The 22,246-nt window shown below is 31.8% G+C and overlaps 2 protein-coding genes across 4 annotated transcripts; one reads left to right on the top strand and one right to left on the bottom strand.

The window, feature by feature from the left end:
- Window positions 1–8,884: 8,884 nt before the first annotated feature.
- On the bottom strand, window positions 8,885–16,587 carry LOC123196570 (altered inheritance rate of mitochondria protein 25-like). Of its 2 annotated transcripts, none has more exons than XM_044610627.1 (12): window positions 16,343–16,587; window positions 15,676–16,221; window positions 14,640–14,726; window positions 14,232–14,273; window positions 14,066–14,110; window positions 12,464–12,529; window positions 12,299–12,355; window positions 12,136–12,197; window positions 11,810–11,930; window positions 11,137–11,214; window positions 10,960–11,066; window positions 8,885–9,242 (listed from the first exon to the last, which is right to left on the bottom strand). In XM_044610627.1, the coding sequence occupies exons 2-12, from the start codon at window positions 16,207–16,209 to the stop codon at window positions 9,212–9,214; spliced, it is 1,230 nt and encodes a 409-aa protein (XP_044466562.1). In that variant the 5' UTR covers window positions 16,210–16,221; window positions 16,343–16,587; the 3' UTR covers window positions 8,885–9,211. The 2 variants fall into 2 exon arrangements, with proteins under 2 accessions (XP_044466562.1, XP_044466567.1); XM_044610632.1 differs by having other exon boundaries at window positions 10,926–11,066.
- A 1,978-nt stretch (window positions 16,588–18,565) lies between these two features.
- On the top strand, window positions 18,566–22,037 carry LOC123209270 (gluconokinase-like). 2 transcript variants are annotated; one of them, XM_044627183.1, is made up of 4 exons: window positions 18,566–18,694; window positions 18,780–18,822; window positions 21,364–21,443; window positions 21,550–22,037. In XM_044627183.1, exons 1-4 carry the CDS (start codon window positions 18,676–18,678, stop codon window positions 21,951–21,953), a joined length of 546 nt encoding a protein of 181 aa, XP_044483118.1. In that variant the 5' UTR covers window positions 18,566–18,675; the 3' UTR covers window positions 21,954–22,037. The 2 variants fall into 2 exon arrangements, with proteins under 2 accessions (XP_044483118.1, XP_044483119.1); XM_044627184.1 differs by lacking the exon at window positions 18,780–18,822 and having other exon boundaries at window positions 18,676–18,694.
- The last annotated feature ends 209 nt before the right edge of the window (window positions 22,038–22,246 follow it).

The raw sequence follows: 22,246 nt of genomic DNA on the forward strand, positions 1-22,246 counted from the left end.
ACTATCGACCTCATTAATTAATTATTTTATAATTCAATTGGGTGGAAAATTATTTTATAAATTACCATTAATAATTTATTATCAAATTGTTGTAACAGGTAATAGTTCAGCCAATGGAATTATTCTATTGTCGGGAAAGTTATCAATTATTAGGATTATTGGAGAGAAGTCACTATCAAAATTATATTTATATTAACAAAATGCAAATTAAATTAAATTTTGGAGATAAATTTTGAGTCTCACCCATCTTCATCTTCACATGGTGGGTTTCCACTGTAATCTTTCTTCAAATTTTTTAAACCCTAAGGGGAGAGGTGCTATTTTTTAAAACTTGACCTATAGGGCAAACTTTTAATTTTTAAAGTTTAGAGGGGAAAAAGAGATTAAATTTTAATCTATATTTAATATTACAGATAAAATAATGATTTTTCCCTTAAAACTAACAGACTTAACCTCTCATAGGTAAATATTTGGAATTTTTATAGTTAAGAGAGAGATATTTGGAAAAACAAAATACTTTAGGTGGGACAAAGTCCTTTGGCCTTAAAATAAATACAAATTCTAACAGGATTATCATCTCAATTCATTTATATATAAATGAAAGTTCCACTAAACTTAATTGATATAACACTGGAATTACCATTGACCCATTAATTTGTTGTGGAAAATGAAGAGTCAAGAAGTAGTAGGTAGATAATTAATTTGACAAAAGCAAAGGCATCTTCCAGGAAGTAGCCATATGATAGAGACTCCACTCTTCAAATATCTTGATTGAAGATATAAAAATATTTTAAGTCAAGTAGGAAATTTCATCATGCAAAAGGATTTTGAATTATTTTTTCATTTTAGATTTTTTGAGAGTAAATTGTACTCTCATTCATCTCCATTTTTACATGATGGGTCTCCACTGCAATGTCTCTTTCTAGCCTTTTCTTATTTCATACTTCATAAAGTCATTTGTATTTTCCAAGAAGCTATCACATGACAATGACTGCACTGTTAAAATTGAAAACCCAAGTGACTTTTGTTAAAATTCAAAAACGCAAATACTCACTCATCTATTAGTTTTAGTTGTTATAGTCAAGGGTAAAATCATTATTTAGAATTTTTATTTAAATTTAAAAAATTGTTTCCTCTTTCTCCCTTAATTTTAAAAACTAATTGTTTCCCCCTAAATTAATTTTAAAAAAGTAATCTTTCAACCCCACTATATATGTTTTTAGGATTTTATATTTTAGAATGAACAGTTGCCCCTTCAAACTTTAAACCATTGCACTTACAATCCAAAAACTTCATTCCATCTTTCCGACGACCGTTCTTTTTAGCATTCCTCTTTGGCAGCATCTGCCCCCCTCCTTAGTGGTTTCCCGGCGTGGAAACCACCAAAAATCTTTTTGGAAAGGTTACATTTTCATGCACAAATTTGTGTAAAAATTGCACAAATTTGTGCGATGATCAATGTGTCTGCAGATGCACAGATCAACCAGACGGCATCACACAGACGTTGCCTACGTATGTGATCGGTGCACAGATTGTAGACAAATTTGTGCAATTTTCTCACAGATCGTTGATGAATCTATGTGATTTTTGCATAAATCTATGTACAAAAATCCAAATATTTTGATAGGATTTTCAGTGGTTTCCAAGTCAAAAAACCACCAAGGAAGGGGGGAGATGCCATCAGAGAGGAACATCGAAAAGAACGATCATCGAAAAGATGGAGTGAAGTTTTTGAGGTGTAAGTGCAATGTTTCAAAGTTTAAAGGGGCAGTTATTCATTCTAAAGTATAAAATCCTAAAAACCATATATATTGGGGGTGAAAGATTAATTTTTTAAAATTAAGCTAGCGTGGAAATGTTTAGTTTTTAAAACTAAGGGGGGAAGAGGAAATAACTTTTATTGTTTAAATAAAAATTCTAAATGACAAATTTACCCCTTTTTGTAATAGTCAAAACTAACTGATGGATGAGTATTTAGGTTTTCGAAACTTAGTAGGGTCACTTCAAGTTTTCACTATACCTTGGGTGGGAATAAGTAATTTGGCCTAAAATTAATAGCACTCTAACCTGCGTTTACATTTTGACAATATTTTCACTGCCCATATTTTCTTCTTGGCTAAAAGACTATTTCCCACTCAAGTTTTGGCTTAATTTTAGAAATACACTTACAATACTTTAAAACTTAAACATTCATTTATGAATTAACTTATGTTAAAATTTTTTATTAGAAAGAAAGGTAAAATCGTCATTTTCTCCCTAAACTCTAAAACCCTAAAAATTTATAATATTTTTCCCCCTAAGATTAAGTTTTGAAAAGTGATATTTTTCTCCCTTTCAAATTTCCTAGCGAATGACAACCGCTCTCTCCCTCTCAGTGATGACTCTCCCTCTGGTTGGATTATCCTTCATCTAGATGACACCTTCGTTGTTCAGACGAATCATCATCATCTGGATAACAATGATTCTTCTAGATGACACCTTCGTTGTTCAAACGAATTATTGTTGTCTGGATGATGCGTCTAAACCAAATGTACACACCGAAGATGACGAATCCATCTAGGACCAAGGTGCTGAAGTTCAAAATATTTTCAACTACAAACTTCATTCAATGAGTGTTGTTGATATTATCTTTTAACATCTCTATAATTTATCTCTAACAAATTTTATTAAAGTAATATTTCTCCAAAATATTTGAATCGATTCAGATTGTGTCAGGTTACTTTCGTATGAACCATAACATTATTCGATTTAATTTCGTGTCATATTGGATTGACCCAAAATAAATTTTGTATTAAAAAACTCAATCTTAACCTAATATTTTTTATATTATGTCGTATCAAATTAATAGATCGTGTTAAAAATTGTTAATTCTATTGTATACTCAACTGATTTTGAATTAATAATTCAATAACATTCGCTGATACATTGAAAATGTTTTGAATACAAAATCAATGTAAACAAAGTCACATTGTCAAATAAATTGAAGCCATTTCAAATTTCAACGGTGGCATTCATTTGATCTGATATGACATGCATCCAACAAACAAATTTAAATTAGTTTTCAAACCGAATCACCAGTTCGAATTGGAATCATTAATTCAAAATGAATCAAATTTTAGTCATTTATTCGAACCATCAAATCAAATTAAATCTAAATTATTAATTTGAATCGAATCAAATTAAGTTATATTTGAGTTAAACTCAAGTCAAGAGATATTCGAACTTGCTCTAGTTTAGATCTATCCCTAATTACATATCTAATTTAGTTAAAAGGTGTATTAGTCTATATCGTTAATTTTATTGTTACGAACTAATATGTATCGTATCATAGGATACATAACTGTATTATATCAAATTTCAATATATTCTAAAATATGTATCATTTGTTTATGTATATATTGTATGATAACTACGTGTCAATTGCTTTTAACTTTACTATGAACAAATTGAAACTTCTACCAAATTCAATTGATTTAACATTGAAAACGGTGGCAATTTTAATTATCATCTCAATTCATTTATACATGAAATGAAAGTTTCACGAAATTCAATTAATATGACATTGGAAATTACTACTCTCCTCATTAATTTGCCGTGGAAAATGAAGAGTCAAGAAGCAATAAGTAGATAATTAATCTGACAAAAACAAAGGCATCTTCCAAGAAGCAACCATATGATAGAGACTCTACTCTTCAAATATCTCGATTAAAATCTCAAGTCAAGTAGGAAATTTCATCATGTAGAAGGATTTTGAATTTTTTTTTTTCATACAGATTTTGGAGAGTAAATTATACTCTCATCTATCTTCATCTTCATGTGGTGGGTCTCTACTGCAGTATCTTTTCTGCTTTTTCTTATTTCATACTTCAAAAGTCATTTGCTCATGACAGTGATAGCATTGTCTCTAACCTACGTTTACATTTCAACAACCATTTCAATGTCTATATTTTCTTCTTGGCCAAACAATATGTCCCACCCAAGTTTTAATCTAATTTCAAAAATACACCTATAACAGTTAAAAAAACTCACACACTTACCCATAAATTAACTTCTATTAAAATTTTCTGTTAGAGAGAAAGCTAAAATTGTTATTTTTCTACTAAATCCTAAAACTTTAAAAATTTATAACATTTTCCCCCCTTAGTTTGAAAAACTAACATTTTTCCCCCCTAAGATTAAGTTTTGAAAAATGACATTTTTCCCTATTTTCAAATTTCTTGGTGAACGACAGTCACGCTCTCTCCTTCCCAGTGATGGTTCTCCCTCCAGCTAGATTTCGTCAGGATTTGAAGAATCTAGATGAAACCTTTCATCTAAATGATGATGATGCGTCTAGACCAAGGGTAGACGCCAGAGACGACAAATCCATCAAGGACCAAGGTACTGAAGTTCGAAATATTTTCAACTACAAAATTCATTCAATGATTGATGGAATGCAAGAAACATGAAAAAGTGGCGACCAGAAACCATAGAATTATACCAAGATAAAGAAAAGATAAACTTATCAATTGATTTACACATTTCTTTACTGTAGAATATGAATCACGCACTTGCGACATATACAAGAATGTCATTAGTTCCCTCTAATTAAACATTCTCACAATAATGTATACACAAAATTTTATGATTTTCATACTTCCACACATCGCGTTTTCCTGAGTTTTCCCTTTTTAAAGATTTATACCCACAGCTAATTGCCACAGCTGAAAAGTATGATAAAAATATATTGCATTAAGCTCATATGTCAATTGTGTAAGGTCTTATATGATCCCTAAAGCAGAGGTGTTTTTTCACTCATAAGACTTCAACTTTACAAGGGCCCCAGAAACCCCTATAGAGAATATGCTAAACTGCTTTGAAATGCAAAAATTTAGTTCTTTCCCAACTGTACAACAGTGTCTTCCAATAGTTGAAAGTCATTCAATACACATTAACCAACCGATAAAAGATTAAGATGACAGAGCTGGTTTCTGGCTAGAATGTTGCAAGAGGTTTGAGGGAACTTTAAGGCCACCTATACTAAGGTGTACTACTAGGGTGTACCAAAAGAGGGAAAAGGGCCAGGATAGAGGACAATTGTTGTGTGATGAGTTGCTTTCCATTACCATTAATAATTTAGCCTCTTTCTTTTTTTTGTCCCAAATTTAATTGTTTCAAATATTTTTTGTACCTTCTTTTTCAAATTATTATCATTTTAGTCTCATTCTTTTATCATTAGTAAAGTGGACAACATGAAATGTTACAATACAAAAATATCATAAACCAAAAAACTCTAACTCGACTTTGACTGATTGTGTAGTTTTATTTTGAGTTGAATTAAAATTAAAATTCAATTTGAGTTTAGTTTAAAACTCAACTTTGACGATCGTCTTCCCAAATGACGATGAGATATTTGTCTTTATCTTCCTGATGAAGCTTTTCATCTTCTCAGACAAGATCTTTGTCAGTTGATGTTCTAGAGAAAAGAAGAGAAGAGAAGAGGGACCGTCGAAGTATGGTGATGCACTGGAAACTTTTCATTGTCAGCGATGGCACTAGATTTGGTGCTGAAGATTAAAAACTAAACCTTAGGGGGGGAAGTGTCATTCTTTAAAACTTGGTCTAGGGGGAAAACTTTTAGTTTTTAGGGTTTAGGCAAGGAAAAGGGGATGAAATTTTAATTTATTTTTAATATTATAGATGAAATAACAATTTTGCCCTTGAAACTAATAGACTTAATCTCCTATGGGTAGATGTTTAGAATTTTCATAATTAAGAGAGGGATCTTTGGGAAAACATGATACTTTGGGTGGGAATAAGTCCTATGGCCTTAAAATAAATACAAATTCTTATAAGATTATCATCTCAATTCATTTATACAAGAAATAAAAGTTCCACCAAATTCAATTGATATGACACTGGAATTACCACTAACCCTAATAATTTGCTGTGGAAAATGAAAAGTCAAGGAGTAGTAGGTAGATAATTAATCTGACAAAAACAAAGGCATCTTCTAGGGAGTAGCCATATGACAGAGACTCTACTCTTCAAATATTTTGATTGAAGATATAGAAATATCTCAAGTCAAGTAGGAAATTTCCTTATGTAGAAGGATTTTTCTGTGGAAAATCAAGAGTCAATAAATAGTAGGTAGATAATTAATCTGATAAAAACAAAGGCATCTTCTAGGAAGTAACTATATGACAGAGACTCTGCTCTTCAAATATCTTGATTGAAGATATAAAAATATCTCAAGTCAAGTAGGAAATTTCCTCATGTAAAAGGATTTTGCTATGGAAAATGAAGAGCCAAGAAGTAGTAGGTAGATAATTAATTTGACAAAAACAAAGGTATCTTCTAAGAAGTAGCTATATGACAGAGACTCTACTCTTCAAATATCTTGATTGAAGATATAAAAATATCTCAAGTCAAGTAGGAAATTTCCTCATGTAGAAGGATTTTGAATTATTTTTTCATTTTAGATTCTTGAGAGTAAAATGTACTCTCATTCATCTTCATCTTCACATGGTGGCTCTTCACTGCAATGTCTCTTTCCTATTTTTTCTTATTCCATACTTCATAAAGTCATTTGTATCTTCCAGGAGGCTGCCACATCACAACAACTACACTGTTAAAATTGAAAACCCAAATGACTCTCATTAATTTTTGAAAACTTAAATATTTATCTATTTATTAATTTTGGTTGCTACAGTCAAGGTAAAATTTTTTTCATCCTTCTCGTTTTATGTTTTAGATTATTATAGATTAGTCCAATTATTTCAAATATTATAATTTTGTATCTTTATTTTTTTATACTATTTTAATTTTTTTTAATTATTTTAAGTCGATTCCATTCAATTGTTAGCAAAATGGACGACATGAAATGGTACATCACTAATAGGCCAAAAAGTTCTATCTCAACTTAGAGCTTCATATTGCTTTTACAATTGGATTCAAACAAAGCTAATTAAATTCAAGTTTGGTGTTTAATTTGATTCGAATTGAATTCAAATTAAGGTTTCAATTTGATGGTTTAATTTAAGTTTAGTTCAAATCTTTTTTTGATAATAATTTTCATCATATCAACGATACTATTTGTCTATTGTTGAAACTGTCTATTTTGCTTGTGATATTATTTATTCCATTTTTAATGACATTTTCAATAAACTAGAATGAGTTCAATTTTGAGCTCATCATTATAAATTTAAGCCAATTCGAATATAATTCTAATTATTTTTCAAAAGTAGCTCAAATAGCTTCTCCGCTACCCCCTCCACTATAAGAAGCAATAAAAACATTACATGATATGTGTCAACAAAAAGTCTTCTAAGATTTGTAAAAGGACAACAAATATATCTCTATATATTAATAATCCAATGTTTATCAATATATATATTTTTGTTTATCACAATTAAAAGTAGGATTGTAGTTAATTTTTAAAATTAAAACTCTTGGATTTTACCCATTTCAAATTTAATAAATATTTATAAAAAGTAATTTTGGGTGGTTTATGAATGATTGTGAGAGAAGAAAACCGAAGATGATGAAGAGAGATTATAGTAAAAGTTTATCAATTGTAATGTGAATAATTGAAGAAGACAACAGAGTTACCACGTGAAGATTGATTAAAGTAAAAATGTAACTTCCTTCAATTTGGCTGAGTGCTTTCTACCCAGAGAAAGTTATGAGTGGTTTTTTTTTTTTCAACTAAAGAAGACTTTGACATGACATTACATTGTTCAGTGAATAATTAAAGAAGACAACAAAGAGCCACCACGTAAAGATTGATTAGAGTAAAAATGTAACTTCCCTCAGTTTGGTTGAATGATTTTTAGCTAGAGAGAGTTGTGAGTAGTGTCTTTTTTTCAACTAAAGGAGATTTTAACATAACATTGACATTGTTTAGACTTCAGAGACAAAATGAAGAAGAGAGTTGAAACAAGAGAAAGATTTGAGGTAATTTATTTTTCATTCTTGTCGTCTTAGATCATTACATTTTAGTCTAATTACTTCTATTACTATATCTTAAACCTTTCTTTTCTTTTTTTTTTCAAATTTTTCTTTTTTTTTCAAATTTTTATTGTTTCAATCTTATGATCTTATCCTTAAAAGCTATTAGTGAGTCACTATTTATAAGAACATAATGGTAAACCTATGGAATAGGTTTGGTAAACCCAAACAAGTTATCGGGGAAGCAAGCCCAGAAGAGGCCCATGGAACACTTAGAGTAATGATAGATAAATTATTAAAATAAGCTCTTAGAATTTTACCAATTTAATATGATCATTTTAACTTCGATACAACAATTCAATTTAAATGAGACTTTTCATTATTTAAAAAAAAAAAAAAAACTCAAACCTTATCTACAATCAAGGTTAGATTCAAACCATACCATCTTGACTTGAATTAGTTTTTGGCTCATTTCGTGTTGAATTCATGTTGCAGTTTTAATTCAATAATTTAACTCCAATTCAATTCGAATCTCCCTCTGCAATACTATTCATCTTGACGGCAACCTGTAACATCTTTAACTAGTTCGAACAAACTAACCATGTTTAAATTAAACTCAAATCCAACTTTATCTATAATGTGGTTTGTGTACGCCTAGAATAGACCTAATGAATGACCTACAAATATTCTAACAAGTAAAGGTAAATTCAAACAAAAACAAACCCAAACAAGAGTCGATTAATGAATGGCATTGTCGTTTTGTAGAATGATTGTCAATTGAGTGAACAGTATCACCCGAAATCTACTACGTTGATCTACCTATACAAATTAAATAAAGAAAATCTTAAATCTACTTTAAAAATCTATCCCCATATATTCATAAAACTGAAAACTCAACTCTAACTCATTCACAAATGATACACAATACTCAAACCTATGGTTTGCTCCAATATCATTACTGGAAACATAACTAGGGTTACTTATATATTATGAACAGTTTGTGATAATTCGAAACTCATGATCTTGATAAGATTTGGGTATCAAATCTTGCTCAACCAATTTCTAGTACAAACACATCATAAAATAAAACTTTGCTTATGAACTCAACCTAGAAATAATACAAATGTAAGGGCAAATGGAGATCTTCTCTATCAACAACAGTATCGGTAACAATATAAGAAACCGAAAGTATAGATGGAGATCTTCTCTGAAATACCTTCCGCAAAGATGGAATTGGATCGCCAAGTTGAAAAACAGTTCTCCAAGGACACGGCGGGGAGAGTTACTCACCTACGGCAATAAATGGAAGTCCCCTAACAAACAAGCATAAGTGGTCAACAAACATCATCAGCATGGTAAGTCAAGAATAGAAAATGCATTTACAGACACATGGTGAATGATTGAGAAGAGGCAAAAATACGAGTTAACATCAATTAAGACATGCACTTGGCTAAAGAAAGAAATTATAGAACTTAGAACTTGGTAAATTTTATACAGGTGGTGAATGAACTAAAGTATGTGAAGCAAACAAACACACAAACAGTGAAGAGAAAGACTGCACTATTTGGGTTCACCCAAAACAAGATTACATCTAATAAAGTTAATATTATTTCAATAGTTCCTCGTCTCTCGTTACAATGAATATATTTGTTAATAAATCGTTATATCCCTCATAAAAGAGAATAATACGTTTATACACTAATATTTTTCCCTAAGATAACTTTTACTAAGACTCTAATTCCTAAAAGAACCCTAGTAAGATTCATATTTCTAAGAAAAATCCTAAAGCGACTCTTCATGAGTTAAGCCAAGCCCCACATGCGTAAGTGAGGGCCTTATAGACGAAGTGGTTACCAATTTTAATAGGTAGCATGCTTCACGCAAAATAAGCTAACACATGCATATGTATAAATTTGAAACAACTGTGAAAATATTGTTCAATTATCATCAAAATAAGAGCATGTATATCTTGTAAGTCGACATAAACAATAATTTTATACATCACATTTGATATCACAATTAATTTGTACTAACATGAGGATGATGATAATGTTGACACCAAATAGACATATCATAACAATTGGACCACCAGTTTAACCAGGATATATAATTTTACAGCCTAGCACAATACAGAAGGTTCGAATGATTCTTGTGTTGAGGCTGACTTCTCTTAAAAAGCTTGAATCAAACAAATTGAAGCAAAAAGAAAAGAAAAGAAGAGAAGAGAAAGAAGATAGAGAGAAAAGACAAAAAAAGACAGATGTCAAACACAGAAGTTTCGATAGAAATATTTTTCCGAAATTTTTCCTGCAAAGTTCCAGGATTTTATTTTCCCAAAGATTTCCCACAAAAGTTTTCTCAATTCCCAGTTTGCTCCTGTTTCTCTTCTTGAAATCTAAAAATATACCTCCCATAATCAATTTACCAAACCCACAGTAATCACAAACTCAGCAACCATTAGTTTTTTTCATTTGTAATTCAACAAAGAAGCCCAGCAAATGTACGAACTTCATGGTTCATGTAGTTAAGTAGCTTCTGCCACTACCTTTGGCTTTGACAGGTAGAGCTGCTATATTTTTGGGGATGGTTGCAGATCTATGGAGATTAGAGGTGAGTGATATGTTGAAGAACATGGTGATGATCCCATGTTTTATGAAGGGAAATTTTTTTTTTTTAAACTCCCATAAAAAGACTAGAAATTCCTAACTGTAAATTTTAACATATTTTACACAAACAGAGGTGTTTAATAATTTCTTAAAACGCTGACTTTGATAGTCTATCAGGGGTGAATGCATTTTGCATAAATTAAACACATGGTAAACCACTCATGACAGCAACTGGAAAGTTTGGCTTCTGGGTCCTTGTATCAGGATTGATTTAACATTCAACAGTAGACTGGGAGATGCAGCTCAAGTGCCACAATCATACAAAGAAATAAATTTTTATAGCTTAAGCAGTTGTGTTGCTGCTGTCAAGGGAATGTGTTATATCAATACCTACGTCATTATAAGATCCAACCAACAAGCTTACCAGCCGCCATGCCTTGAAAAATAATCATTATCCAGAGATATAGCTAAAGCAACAGTTACAGCTCTCTCCAACAGGGTTAAAGGTCGAGTAACGTCCAACTCTTGAATCTGTCCAGAACAAAAATGTTGTATTAATGGATTTAAGATAAGAAGATCAATTCGCTGGTATGGTGCTTACCACTTTAGCGGGGCCAGTCTTGGACCTGGAATCAGCAGTTCCAAATCGGATCACATATTGACCAGCATCCGTAAAGATCTGATTTACATTGAGGAAATAATAATAGAAAATTGATCAGGATAACATGAATGCAACTTAATCTGCATCAAGCCATATCTAAAACCTTAATCTGTATTGCTCACTAAAATATAATAGTTCAGTCAATAAATAAAAAAATGATATATCCAACTTGTCCTGAACCCTTTTTGCTAAACTCAAAAAATTTTACATCCAATATGTCAAAAGAAATCATAAAGAGTGGACTTTGTATGAAACTAAAGACCAATTGATATATAATGTACAGAGTTCTACAAATTGAATTTCTTTGATCTTCCAATTTCCTTGTATACATTTTTTTCATGGCCTTAAAACATTCAGCATTGATTTTGATTTACTTTCATATAACAAAATAGCTTCATTAGTTTGATAGAGGATTCACTCTGCTTTATGTGTGAGATGCAATTAGTACAATAATGATGGTATTGCTAACACCACCACTTGATGCCAAATGTAGTTTCATGCAATATTTGAGTATATAACAGTGTCCAATTACGACAAAAAATGACAGAAATGATAATGCTCAAAGGCCAGAAGGTAATTAGTGGTAGAAAATCCTAAAAGGAAAAGAGCGAACCTCAAAACCAAAACCTCTCCAATCACGATCTATCTCAGCCAGTACTTCCCCATTTATATCCTTCAAAGTAAATGTCCAATTCCAGAAGCCTGGATTTTCAACCACCGCAAACTGCTTGTTCCTACAAATAACATGATTAAAAACTTAATGCTTTTGATGATGCAAAATCAAATAGTTCAGCATGAAAGCCCGATGACAAAGGGCAGAAATAGGGACATCTACTAGTCACATAAGGAAAGCCTGAACTTCCCGTTGGTTGGGGCAGTAGGAAAGGACTAGAAAATGTTAATACACATTGATAAAAAAAATTGGCAAGCTTAAATTACCCTAGGTACAAATCATACACCCTCCTCCAAAGGTGCCATCGTCTGTGAACCACACCAATTTCCTAGTGAGGAACAAATACAGGTAGCATAAATTACTGAAATGCAGTATAGATACTTGAAATTTCTTAAACTATTGCAATGCCAAAATGCTTAATTCACATACCTTACCATTAACTTCAGCATAAATTGAACTGGTTATCCACCAGAAAGGCCTACGGACCTGAATGTGACAAAACAAAGCCTTAAAGCTGAAACAGCAATGAATGAAAACTAGGCACCTAGTGACTTGTTGCACTAGTTCAAAAAGAAATCTGCACAAATTCCTCACCCTGAAAAGTTCATTACCCATTCCATCAGTTATGTAAGCAACAAAAGGACGTCTCAGACGAAGCAACTGCAGAAAATTGCAGAAAGCATCAGCATATGGGATTTCATAAAATAAAACCAATCCATTGCAAACAAAACTATCAAGTTGACACATAAATAAGAAATGAAGTTGCTATATCTGATTCCCTAAATAGTGTGGTTCGGTACATCAGTACCAGCATGCCTAAACTCATCAGAATATTTAAACTTATAATGTGACATAGTAATGATCCAATATAAAACACAGGGCCTGTCTACTAGTAGGCCATATATATTAATATTAACATCTTGCTATCAGTTTCTTGGGGGAAGCCCATGTTGGTATTCCCTTATTCCCAAAAATTATATACATGCTCTAGCACTTGTAAACAGCATGTAAGATGATGTAAACACATCATATTGACATTATACATTAACGATACATCTGCCTTCCTGTAGAATGGGAGAAAACTCAATATGTAGATTCTGGACCAATGAAATTGGCAGGTGAGGTGCATGAACTTTTTGCTAAAATGTATATGAATGAATCCAAGTTATAATGATTTGACAAGCAACGCTATAATTCTTTATTACCAAAAAAAGAATGTGTGTAGAAGAAGATAATAGGTTTGCTAATTTTAATCTAGGATTGTGAAAGACGTTAACGTAACCTAAAGAACCATAAAAAACCTATATAGAGTACATTCTAAGAACAGATAAAAAAGCAGCCAGCATCTATAGAGAGTTCTTTGGTGGTAGTAAGGTCGACTCTTCAGAAATGTAAACTAGTTCCACAATTTTTCCACTTGCTTTTCTCATTGAATCACAAATAAGAAAGCCATGGAAATTTAGTAGCATCCCAATGTCTAGTCGCATGGTCTTTCACAGTTGATGGGCTTTATTTGTAACAACTTCACTGTGAGAATAATTATTACAAGGTCTAAAAGCAAGATCAAGGAAGCAATATTTGAGAAAAGGGAGAAAAGATCACCCTCACTAAGAGTGCCCAGCAAAGTTCTTGCCATTTTTTACACTCCAAGGCTGAAACGTCAACATAAGAGAAACTTCGGAAAGATCTACCTTGGGCAAATCTAAACAAGGAACAAACTAGTAATGTTGTAGACTAAAATAAAGTTTTATTTCTTTTCCAAGTTCTGATGGTCTGGGGGTATTGAAGCTTGGACATTGAAATTCTAGGAAAATGACTTCAAAAACATTCAGTGGACAGATATAGTGTGTAAAGGACCTATGTAACTGGTATGACAGCTGAGTTCTGGTTTTTGCAAAATGATGACCAACTGAAGGTGCCCTAGGAAGTGGTCTTTCCTGCTTCGTGAAACGAGATGAAGAGAAAGTGCTCCAGTAGCATACTACAATAACTGTCCAGGTGAATTTTATTTTATTGGGTTTTAAATTTTTAAGGTCTTACAAGATTGAAAGCTGCAACAAGTTGATTAGTTTTTAAATTTGTCACACAAAGCAAAAAATGTTTTGATATGCTCAGTATGTCATCTTGTCCTACCTTTCCACACAATTTGAAAAAGAACAAAATGATTAAAACTGATTAAGTATAAAGAATATATACCTGTCTAGCAATGACATTACTCTGCTCACGAATAAAACCAACTGGCTGCATAAGGTAAACACCAGGAAGTATATTAGACTGCTACACTAAGAAGCATTTTTGGTTTATAACTTGATTCAATATTTCAAAGTTCAAAAGGATGGGAAGAAACAAATTGGGTACTTACCGATTGAGGATAGCATACATCTACTACTGCATAACGGTTCTCCTAAAATACCAAAACAAGTATTAGCAATAAAGGCACAGATATGACCTTATAACAATAAGTCAAACTAACACTTGTTTCATTATTAAACCATGAGCTAACCTCAAAATTACAAATCAATCACTAAAATCAAACAGCACAACAGACACACAACATACAATGACATGTAAGAATCCATTCACAGTAACAGCTCATTTTATCAAAATAAGGATTGTTCAATTCCAAGTGAACCACTAACCACCGAGCCGTATGAGCAGGCACATGGATTCAAAAAAATAAGTATATAAAACATAAGATAGAAAACAAGGGATGGAAGGAGGAAGGAAAGAAAGAAAGAAAGCAAGAGAAAACTAGTTGGGGAAAAATCACCTGCTCAAAACCAAGTACAAGATTGGCCCACTCAATGTCCCTAGTAATCAGCAAATTGGACCGTGCAAGAAGAGGAGCAACCTGGACCTAAAATATTCAAGAAATGATAAATAGAGTAGTTAGTTTGCTAATAGACCTGAAAATGTAAAAGTTAAATAAGTTGAACCAAAAATGAACAAATTATAAACACCAGAAAGCAAATGACAGCATACTACTTACACATACACAACAATTTGTGTTTAAGAATAAACCATACCATGCTTTAGCAAAGTTATACAAATACGCAAAATCATATGTGCAGGCATATGCACACATGTAGAAATAAAGTTCTGACACTCTTGACTTGAATGACCAATCATAAACACTAGAAAGCAAATGGCAGTATAGTGCTTATGCATACACGAAATATTTGTGTTCATGAAGAAACCATGCTTCAGCAAAGTTATACAAATAAGTAAAATCATACATCCAGGGATATGCACGCATGCAGTAATTAAATTAAGACACTCCTGACCACAACCAAGCTTCGAATCACATTAATAAGATCCACAGAGCACCCAGGCACAGAATTGCCAAATCATTGGCCATGAATCTGATAAAGAAGAGCTTTGCCACAATAATGAAATCAACAACTTTGGTCCCAACTACAGGTCCTACATCAATGCCATGTAATACTCAATGGAACTACATAAAAAATTCGTGCATGTCAAAAAACATATTAAAATGATGCCCCACCCCTCCAACCCCTATTATACCCCAATGGAAAAACTAAAAAACACAGACACAGACATTTGATTTATATGACAGGATTTATCCACTTAAGTGGGGAATTAGAAACTTAATAAGGATGCATTATTGAAGAAATTTATAACCATCACACAGTAATGTTTTAATAACTGTAATGTTATAAATGCAATCTGCTGATGCTTTTGCAAGGCATCCAAGGAACAAAAGAGTATTCACACTGTGTAAAGTAATCATATCAAATCATGCAATAAAATCATATAATAATAAAGCATAAGAAAAACAAATTCACCTCCTCCGGGCATGCAGGTTTGAAAAGGTCAGTAATTGACTGGCTAACTGGAGGTTGACGCAGAACTGGTTTACCCTGCTCATAAGAATTTTCTTCTGGGACGGCAGAACCTGAAAACCATCTTCCTTGCGGCCCAGCATCATAAACCTGTTCACCATAATTCTTACTCTGAACAACTTTTCTTCTTCTTTTATCTCTAGACTTCTCCAATTTCCTATCAGCAATCCATAACTGCGCAAGAAAATCTCTATCCAACTGACCACCATTACCTGCACTGCTTCCAAAGAATCGTTTTAACTGCACAGAATTTCCCTTAAATCTCCCTAAAACATTTCCTTGCACAGTTGAATCAGTGAACCCAGTTGCCCTAAAACCCTCCTTCTGCTCCAAAAATCTTGCTTCCCAGCATCCCCTGTCAAGGACTCGAATTTTTGCAGAATTCCAAATACCCTTTTGCTGTCTATTTACATTACTCGAAAATGCAGAAATTTTCTCAACAGTTTTACAAATTTTGGAAAAAGAACGAAACCCCATTGCCCAATTGACCTAAGAAACCAGAACAACAAACAAATATAGCCTATAAAAATTTTCCCATTTTTTTATTCAAGTAAATAAATAATAATAAATGAAATGCTTGTGGCAATAAAGAAATGAAGCCAAGGCTGACCAGCGAGCAGTCTCTTTCTGGGTTCTTCTCTCACTTTCCTTTTCCTTTTTCCTTTTTCCCGTGTTGTATCCGAGCTTGAAAGAAAGAGACAGTGTTTCTGATTTGAAAGACACCTGGTCGTTAGGTACTCGCTACCTATCTATGCCTGATTAATTGGACCCTGAGGTTCGAAGACTTCTACGTCGATTCAGTCGAACTAAAACGAGGAACTGACATTTTCCTATCCAATGTTCGGCTTAAAAACACTTTTCACCATAGTTAATATAATAATAAAATTATTTGTACTTATTTTTTATACATAATTTATATACATAAATGAAGAATTATCATATAATTAGATATTTTTTTATCATATGATGACACATGTTTTAAAATCACCTAATTAAATAATGAGACATCATTATGTACATAAATTATGTATCAAAAATAAATACACATAATATTACTCTTAATATAAATACTACAAACCCGAGCTACTTAAAAAAAACTAATAATGTAAAAATAAAATAATAATTTTATTATATATTAATTTTTAAAAAATAAAAAATAATTATCATCCAATAAAGTTCACATGTTGTAAAATTAATAATTTAACCTTTAAAATATTTAAAAACTCATAAATAAATTTTAAAAATATTTTTAAACTTTTACCTATATTAAAATATTATTATAAATCAGTAATTTATAATATAACATTTATATTTTTGAAAATATTAAAGAATATAGTAAAATTTATAAACAATCTCAAACTTTTTTAAAATTGCACTTAAAAAATCATCAACATTTTCATATTTTCGAAAATTACAGTTTACTCCTACACATATATTTATATATTATGAGCACGCACTTATAAAAAGAGATGAATAAAGAGGTAAGAATGGAAAGGAAAGAAAAATAAGTTGATTTTTATATAATTTGAAAATAAGTGGTTTTTTTAATATCAATATCTAAAATATTTTTAAACCTCTATATATTTTGAAAATATTATTATAGAGCCGATAATTTGTAATATAATATTTATATCTCTAATTTATTGTATTTTATTTAATTATGTGTGTAAGTGTCAATTTTAAACTATCAAGGAATATATTAAAATTTACAAATTTTAAAAACACCTTGAACCTTTTTAAAATTTTTCAAAACCTCTTAAAATTGTTCATTAATATCTGTAATATTTTTAAAAATTATTATTTATTTCTAAACATATAATTATATATTATTGACACCTTTATTTATAAGATGAGATTAAAAAAAGGGGTGATGGTGAAATGAAAAGGAAATAAGTAGGTTATTCTATAATTTGATTACTCAAAGGGTTTATTTTTTTAATTTTCATTAATTTAAAATTATATAATAATATTAAAAATGAAATAGCAAAGATAAAATAGTTATGTTAATTTGGTTTTTTTTTTTTTATAAACAAATAAGCCTAAATATGATCTGAGCCGATTTAATCATGAAAGTTAGTTCCGTTCGATTCAGTTGACTTAAATTCTTTTAATTCAAATTTAAACTGAATCCAAGTCAAAAAATTTGGCTTGTTTTTTAAACTAAACTGAACTTAAACTAAGAGATGTTTGATTTGATTTAACTCGAATCAATAGTTTAAGTTGGTTTGAATTGGTGGCTTGAATCAATTAGAATTTATAATTTGAATTAGTAATTTAAATTTGTGGCTCAATTCAAATTCATAGGCCAATAAATTCAAACCAAGTTAGCTTGGCCTCTAAACTAGATTTTATAAAAGGTGCAACGAGATTTTTTGGTTTAATGGATAGAATTTTTTATATAAAATAATAAGATGATTTTAGTATTGTTACAATTTTTATATATAAACATACCAAATTACTTTATCATAAAAGTGAATCGTATATTTAAAAAGAATTTTTGTACGTGTAACACTAATAACCTTTAAATGATTAAAACTACTTTTTGTATAAATTATGGGTATTAAAAATTATAAAATAACATTCAATTATATAATAATGTATTTATTTATTTGTATCTATTAGTATCTACTATTTATATATAGATTACCACTCCTAAACGATAAAACTGTCTTTGGGGTTATCCGCGTTAGTTTCTCAAAATTGGAGGGAAATTTTCTTCCACAAAATATCAGAGGTAGCAATGTAATTAACTTAAAATTTGGGTGTTGACTTGTGGGCCATCTGAAAAGGTCAAAAACGTGCCACCCAGAAGCTCACAAGTCATTGACGTCTCTTATCATATTGTCAGACTCAAATTGTCCATTTGTTTGATTCTTATGGTTGGAGCTGGCAGGGCTCATTGCTAAATTTTCTAACTTTCATCATCTTCTTTGTTAACTCAACATGGGTTCTGATCCTAAAGGTAATTTCTTTCCTTATTTGTTTTCAAGTTAATGGATAGAATCCTCTTCATTTCTTCATGTTTACCCTTTTTATGCTCTTCACAGGGAGAGCATTTGTTATAATGGGCGTCAGTGGCGCTGGGAAATCGTAAGTTTTTATGCTTTATTTGAATCTGTTTGATTTGCTTTGAGAATTGGGATTCATTTGAGTTATGTTGTTGAGTTTTTGATGCATGGAATCTGAAATATTGATGTTTGTAGTCTATTCTCAAGTGGGGTGTCTTCAAAGTTCTGTTAGGCAGATCGGATTCTCAAGTTGGGATTTGGGATTGTTTCTTGCAAGCACTTGTGAGAAAAGTGCTTATTCCAAAACTGTTTTTCCTTTGTAGAAATGCACTTATCAAAGGCTTCTCTAGGTTTTCAATTGCTGTTTTTATTGCTAAATGTGCTTTTCTGTCTGTTTCAAACAAATACTATAGTACATACAATAAGTGTTTTTGGTTATTTGAAAGTGCTTTGGTTAGGCAGATGGGATTCTCAAAGTTGAGATTTGGTACCGTTTCTAGAAAGCACTTCTGAGAAAAGTGCTTATTCCAAAAGTGTTATTCTGTACTTATCAGAGGCTTCTCAAGGTTTTCAAGTGCTCTTCTGATTGCTAAATGTGATTTTCTATCTGTTTCAAACAAACACTATAATACAGACACAAAGTGTTTTTGGATGGTCCAAAAGCAATCTCTGATTCATCTAAGGTCTATAAGATTTCATTATAGAGATGATTTTAAAGTACTTTGGAATTGAGTGAAGTGGACAAAATTTTATTCCTTAGGTCTGTGAAATGAATAATTTTGGTGGGGAAAAGTGCTTGCTGCAAAAGCGCCTATTAAAATTGCTTTTCTTTGGTTTTAGAAATGAACATATGAACTGCTCCTCTGAGATACTTCAAAGGCTGGTTAGATTCCAAGCTGTGCTTTTATCAGTTTCAATCAAGCACTACAAAGCTTTTGAATGTATCAAAGGACTTTAGACATTGCCAAATGCATGCTCAAACTAACCAGTGTTAGTCAAGTACAATAAGCAACCATATATATTTCTCACTTTATATTGAAACAAACTTTCATCTAATTATGAAATGTTACTGACTAGTTGTATCTCGTTGATACCAATGAAATATGAGGCTCACTTTTGTGGTAGTATTGTTGTTTGTGATGTTTAGCTCTTCACGGGCAGATTCACCTGTGTACCACAAAATTTTGTGCTTCTGGGGAGATCATCTTCGTAGCCTACATTGTGCTAGGAGATTAATGATGAAGTATTGCAGAAACAATCCATTCTTTGTGTGATTGATGCTGTTCATATTTCATCTTAATTAAGCAGCTGAAAAGTTTCAACTGCATTGTCTAGATTCAAATGGCCCACCAGCGTGAATTGTAAAAATCCATGCACTTAATCTCTAGTATTTAGTCATCAAATGCTTTCTTATAAAGGCCATACATCAATTTGCAAAAGGCATTAAAGTTTCAAGACCTTAAAAAAACACGATTGTTTCAATGCCAGCACCAATTCTCAGTCACTTAGCCATACTACGACATCAGCTTTACCATTAATAGATTTCTGTTAAAATCCTACTTTAATTACTTTTCATTTGATTGGAACTACTGACTTATTGGATGCTCTAGTAAGGTGGAAACTGGAACATCTACATTAACATGCATGACTGGCATTCACTGCCTCTTTCTGTTTGCATCTATTTCAATGGTTTCTAATGTGGTGGCATAGCAATACACAGCTACCTGACCTTAATAGCCGACATTCTAAACAAAAGCAAGTAGAGTTAATAGAGCAAGTATGGGTGAGGCATAAATTACCAAAAGAGAGACATTTGGTCATTTTCTGCATGGAATTAGAATGAAGCATGTAAATTGTTGAAATTGAATGATTATTGTCAAGCGTTAGGTGTTAGTATATAAGTGTAACGAAAAACCTCACCCCTTGAGCTAGCTTTTGGGTGGGAGATGTCCAATAACCCTTAACAATGATATCAGAATCTGATTGCAACAACTAGTAATTGGTTAACATGAAAGTCCAACTAGTAACCCCTTGTTTTTCTGAATGGATGGTTGTGAGGAATGTCAAACTAATGGCCCGGTGTGTGAAGGGGAGGTTGTTGAATTTTCTCACATCAATTGGAAAAAGGCTAGGTTTTAATATATAAGTGTTGAGGGAAAACCTCACCCCTATCTAACTTTTGGGATGATAGAGCCCAACAACACCTGACAATTACTCTGGGGGGAAATGTCACAACTTGCACTGTTCAACTTCTACTCCTATCAAAGTTAGCCTATGTTCAAAATGTAATGTGTTTTTGCCTCTCATGCCTTTGATGAATGACATTGTTGTTGATGATGTACAAATTGATTGTATTGATAAAACCCTATGCATCTTATACATGTACATTTGTTGCTCTTGTCGTATTGTGTTTCCTTATCAAACAACCACATTCATGTGATATTTCAATTGAGATCAAGGTAGTTGATACTGAAATCTATTGTGTTATAGAAGAACATCTCTAGTTTCATTCTTATTTAACATATATATATTGTTCTTTTTGCTGCACATTTTTGTTTCCTTTTCTTTGTTCATGATCTTATCAGCAGCATCATGACTGCTAATGCATTATGTGCTTCAATAGCACTATAGGCGCCATGCTAGCCAAAGCTTTGAAGTGTGATTTTCTTGATGCTGATGATTACCACTCACACGCAAACAAGGGTAAGTCCATAATTCAATGGACCATGAAGCTTCCAGTTCTTGATTTTGATATTAAATCATGATTAGCTTCATCATTTTCTATATTGTCATATGTTCAACATGACAGAAAAAATGCGACAAGGGATTCCTCTTTCAGATGAAGACCGGATTCCCTGGCTGGAGACCCTGCAGGACACTCTGAGAGAGAACATAATCAATGGAAAAACAGTGATACTGGGATGTTCTGCTCTGCAGAAGCAATACAGAGAAATTCTCCGAGCAGCTGACTCTAACTATGAGCCCGGAAGCTATTGTAGTCTAGTAAAGTTCATCTTGTTGAATGTTCAAGTGGAGGTGCTTGTTGCCCGGCTAGAGAAACGTGCTGCGGAGGGGAAACATTTCATGCCAGCCACACTTTTGCAGTCACAGTTAGATATGCTTCAGATAGATAACTCTGAAGGGATTCTTAAGATTGATGCAACTCAAAGTCCTGAAGCCATTTTAAACCATATACAGAATGCACTGATTTGATCATACTTTTGATGAGAAATGAGAATTCATTGTCAAAACTTGGGATACCTTTGATATCAAACTAAATATATGTGCCTTTTTTCATTGTGATTTTTTTAATAGGAGGAAATCAAATTAATTTTTGAATAAAAACCCTCTAGGATATCAATGTAAAAGATGGAAATTTAATGATTTACAGAGGATTTTTTTTAATGTCAGAAAATTTTCTTATTTAGAGGTACCCGAACCCTGGGTTTCAATAATAAAGAGTTTCAGTATCTTTATATGGATCTGGCTAAAAGGGTTTTCATCTG

This window comes from Mangifera indica, chromosome 2 (assembly GCF_011075055.1).
Source record: "Mangifera indica cultivar Alphonso chromosome 2, CATAS_Mindica_2.1, whole genome shotgun sequence".
NCBI classification, from domain to species: Eukaryota; Viridiplantae; Streptophyta; class Magnoliopsida; order Sapindales; family Anacardiaceae; genus Mangifera; species Mangifera indica.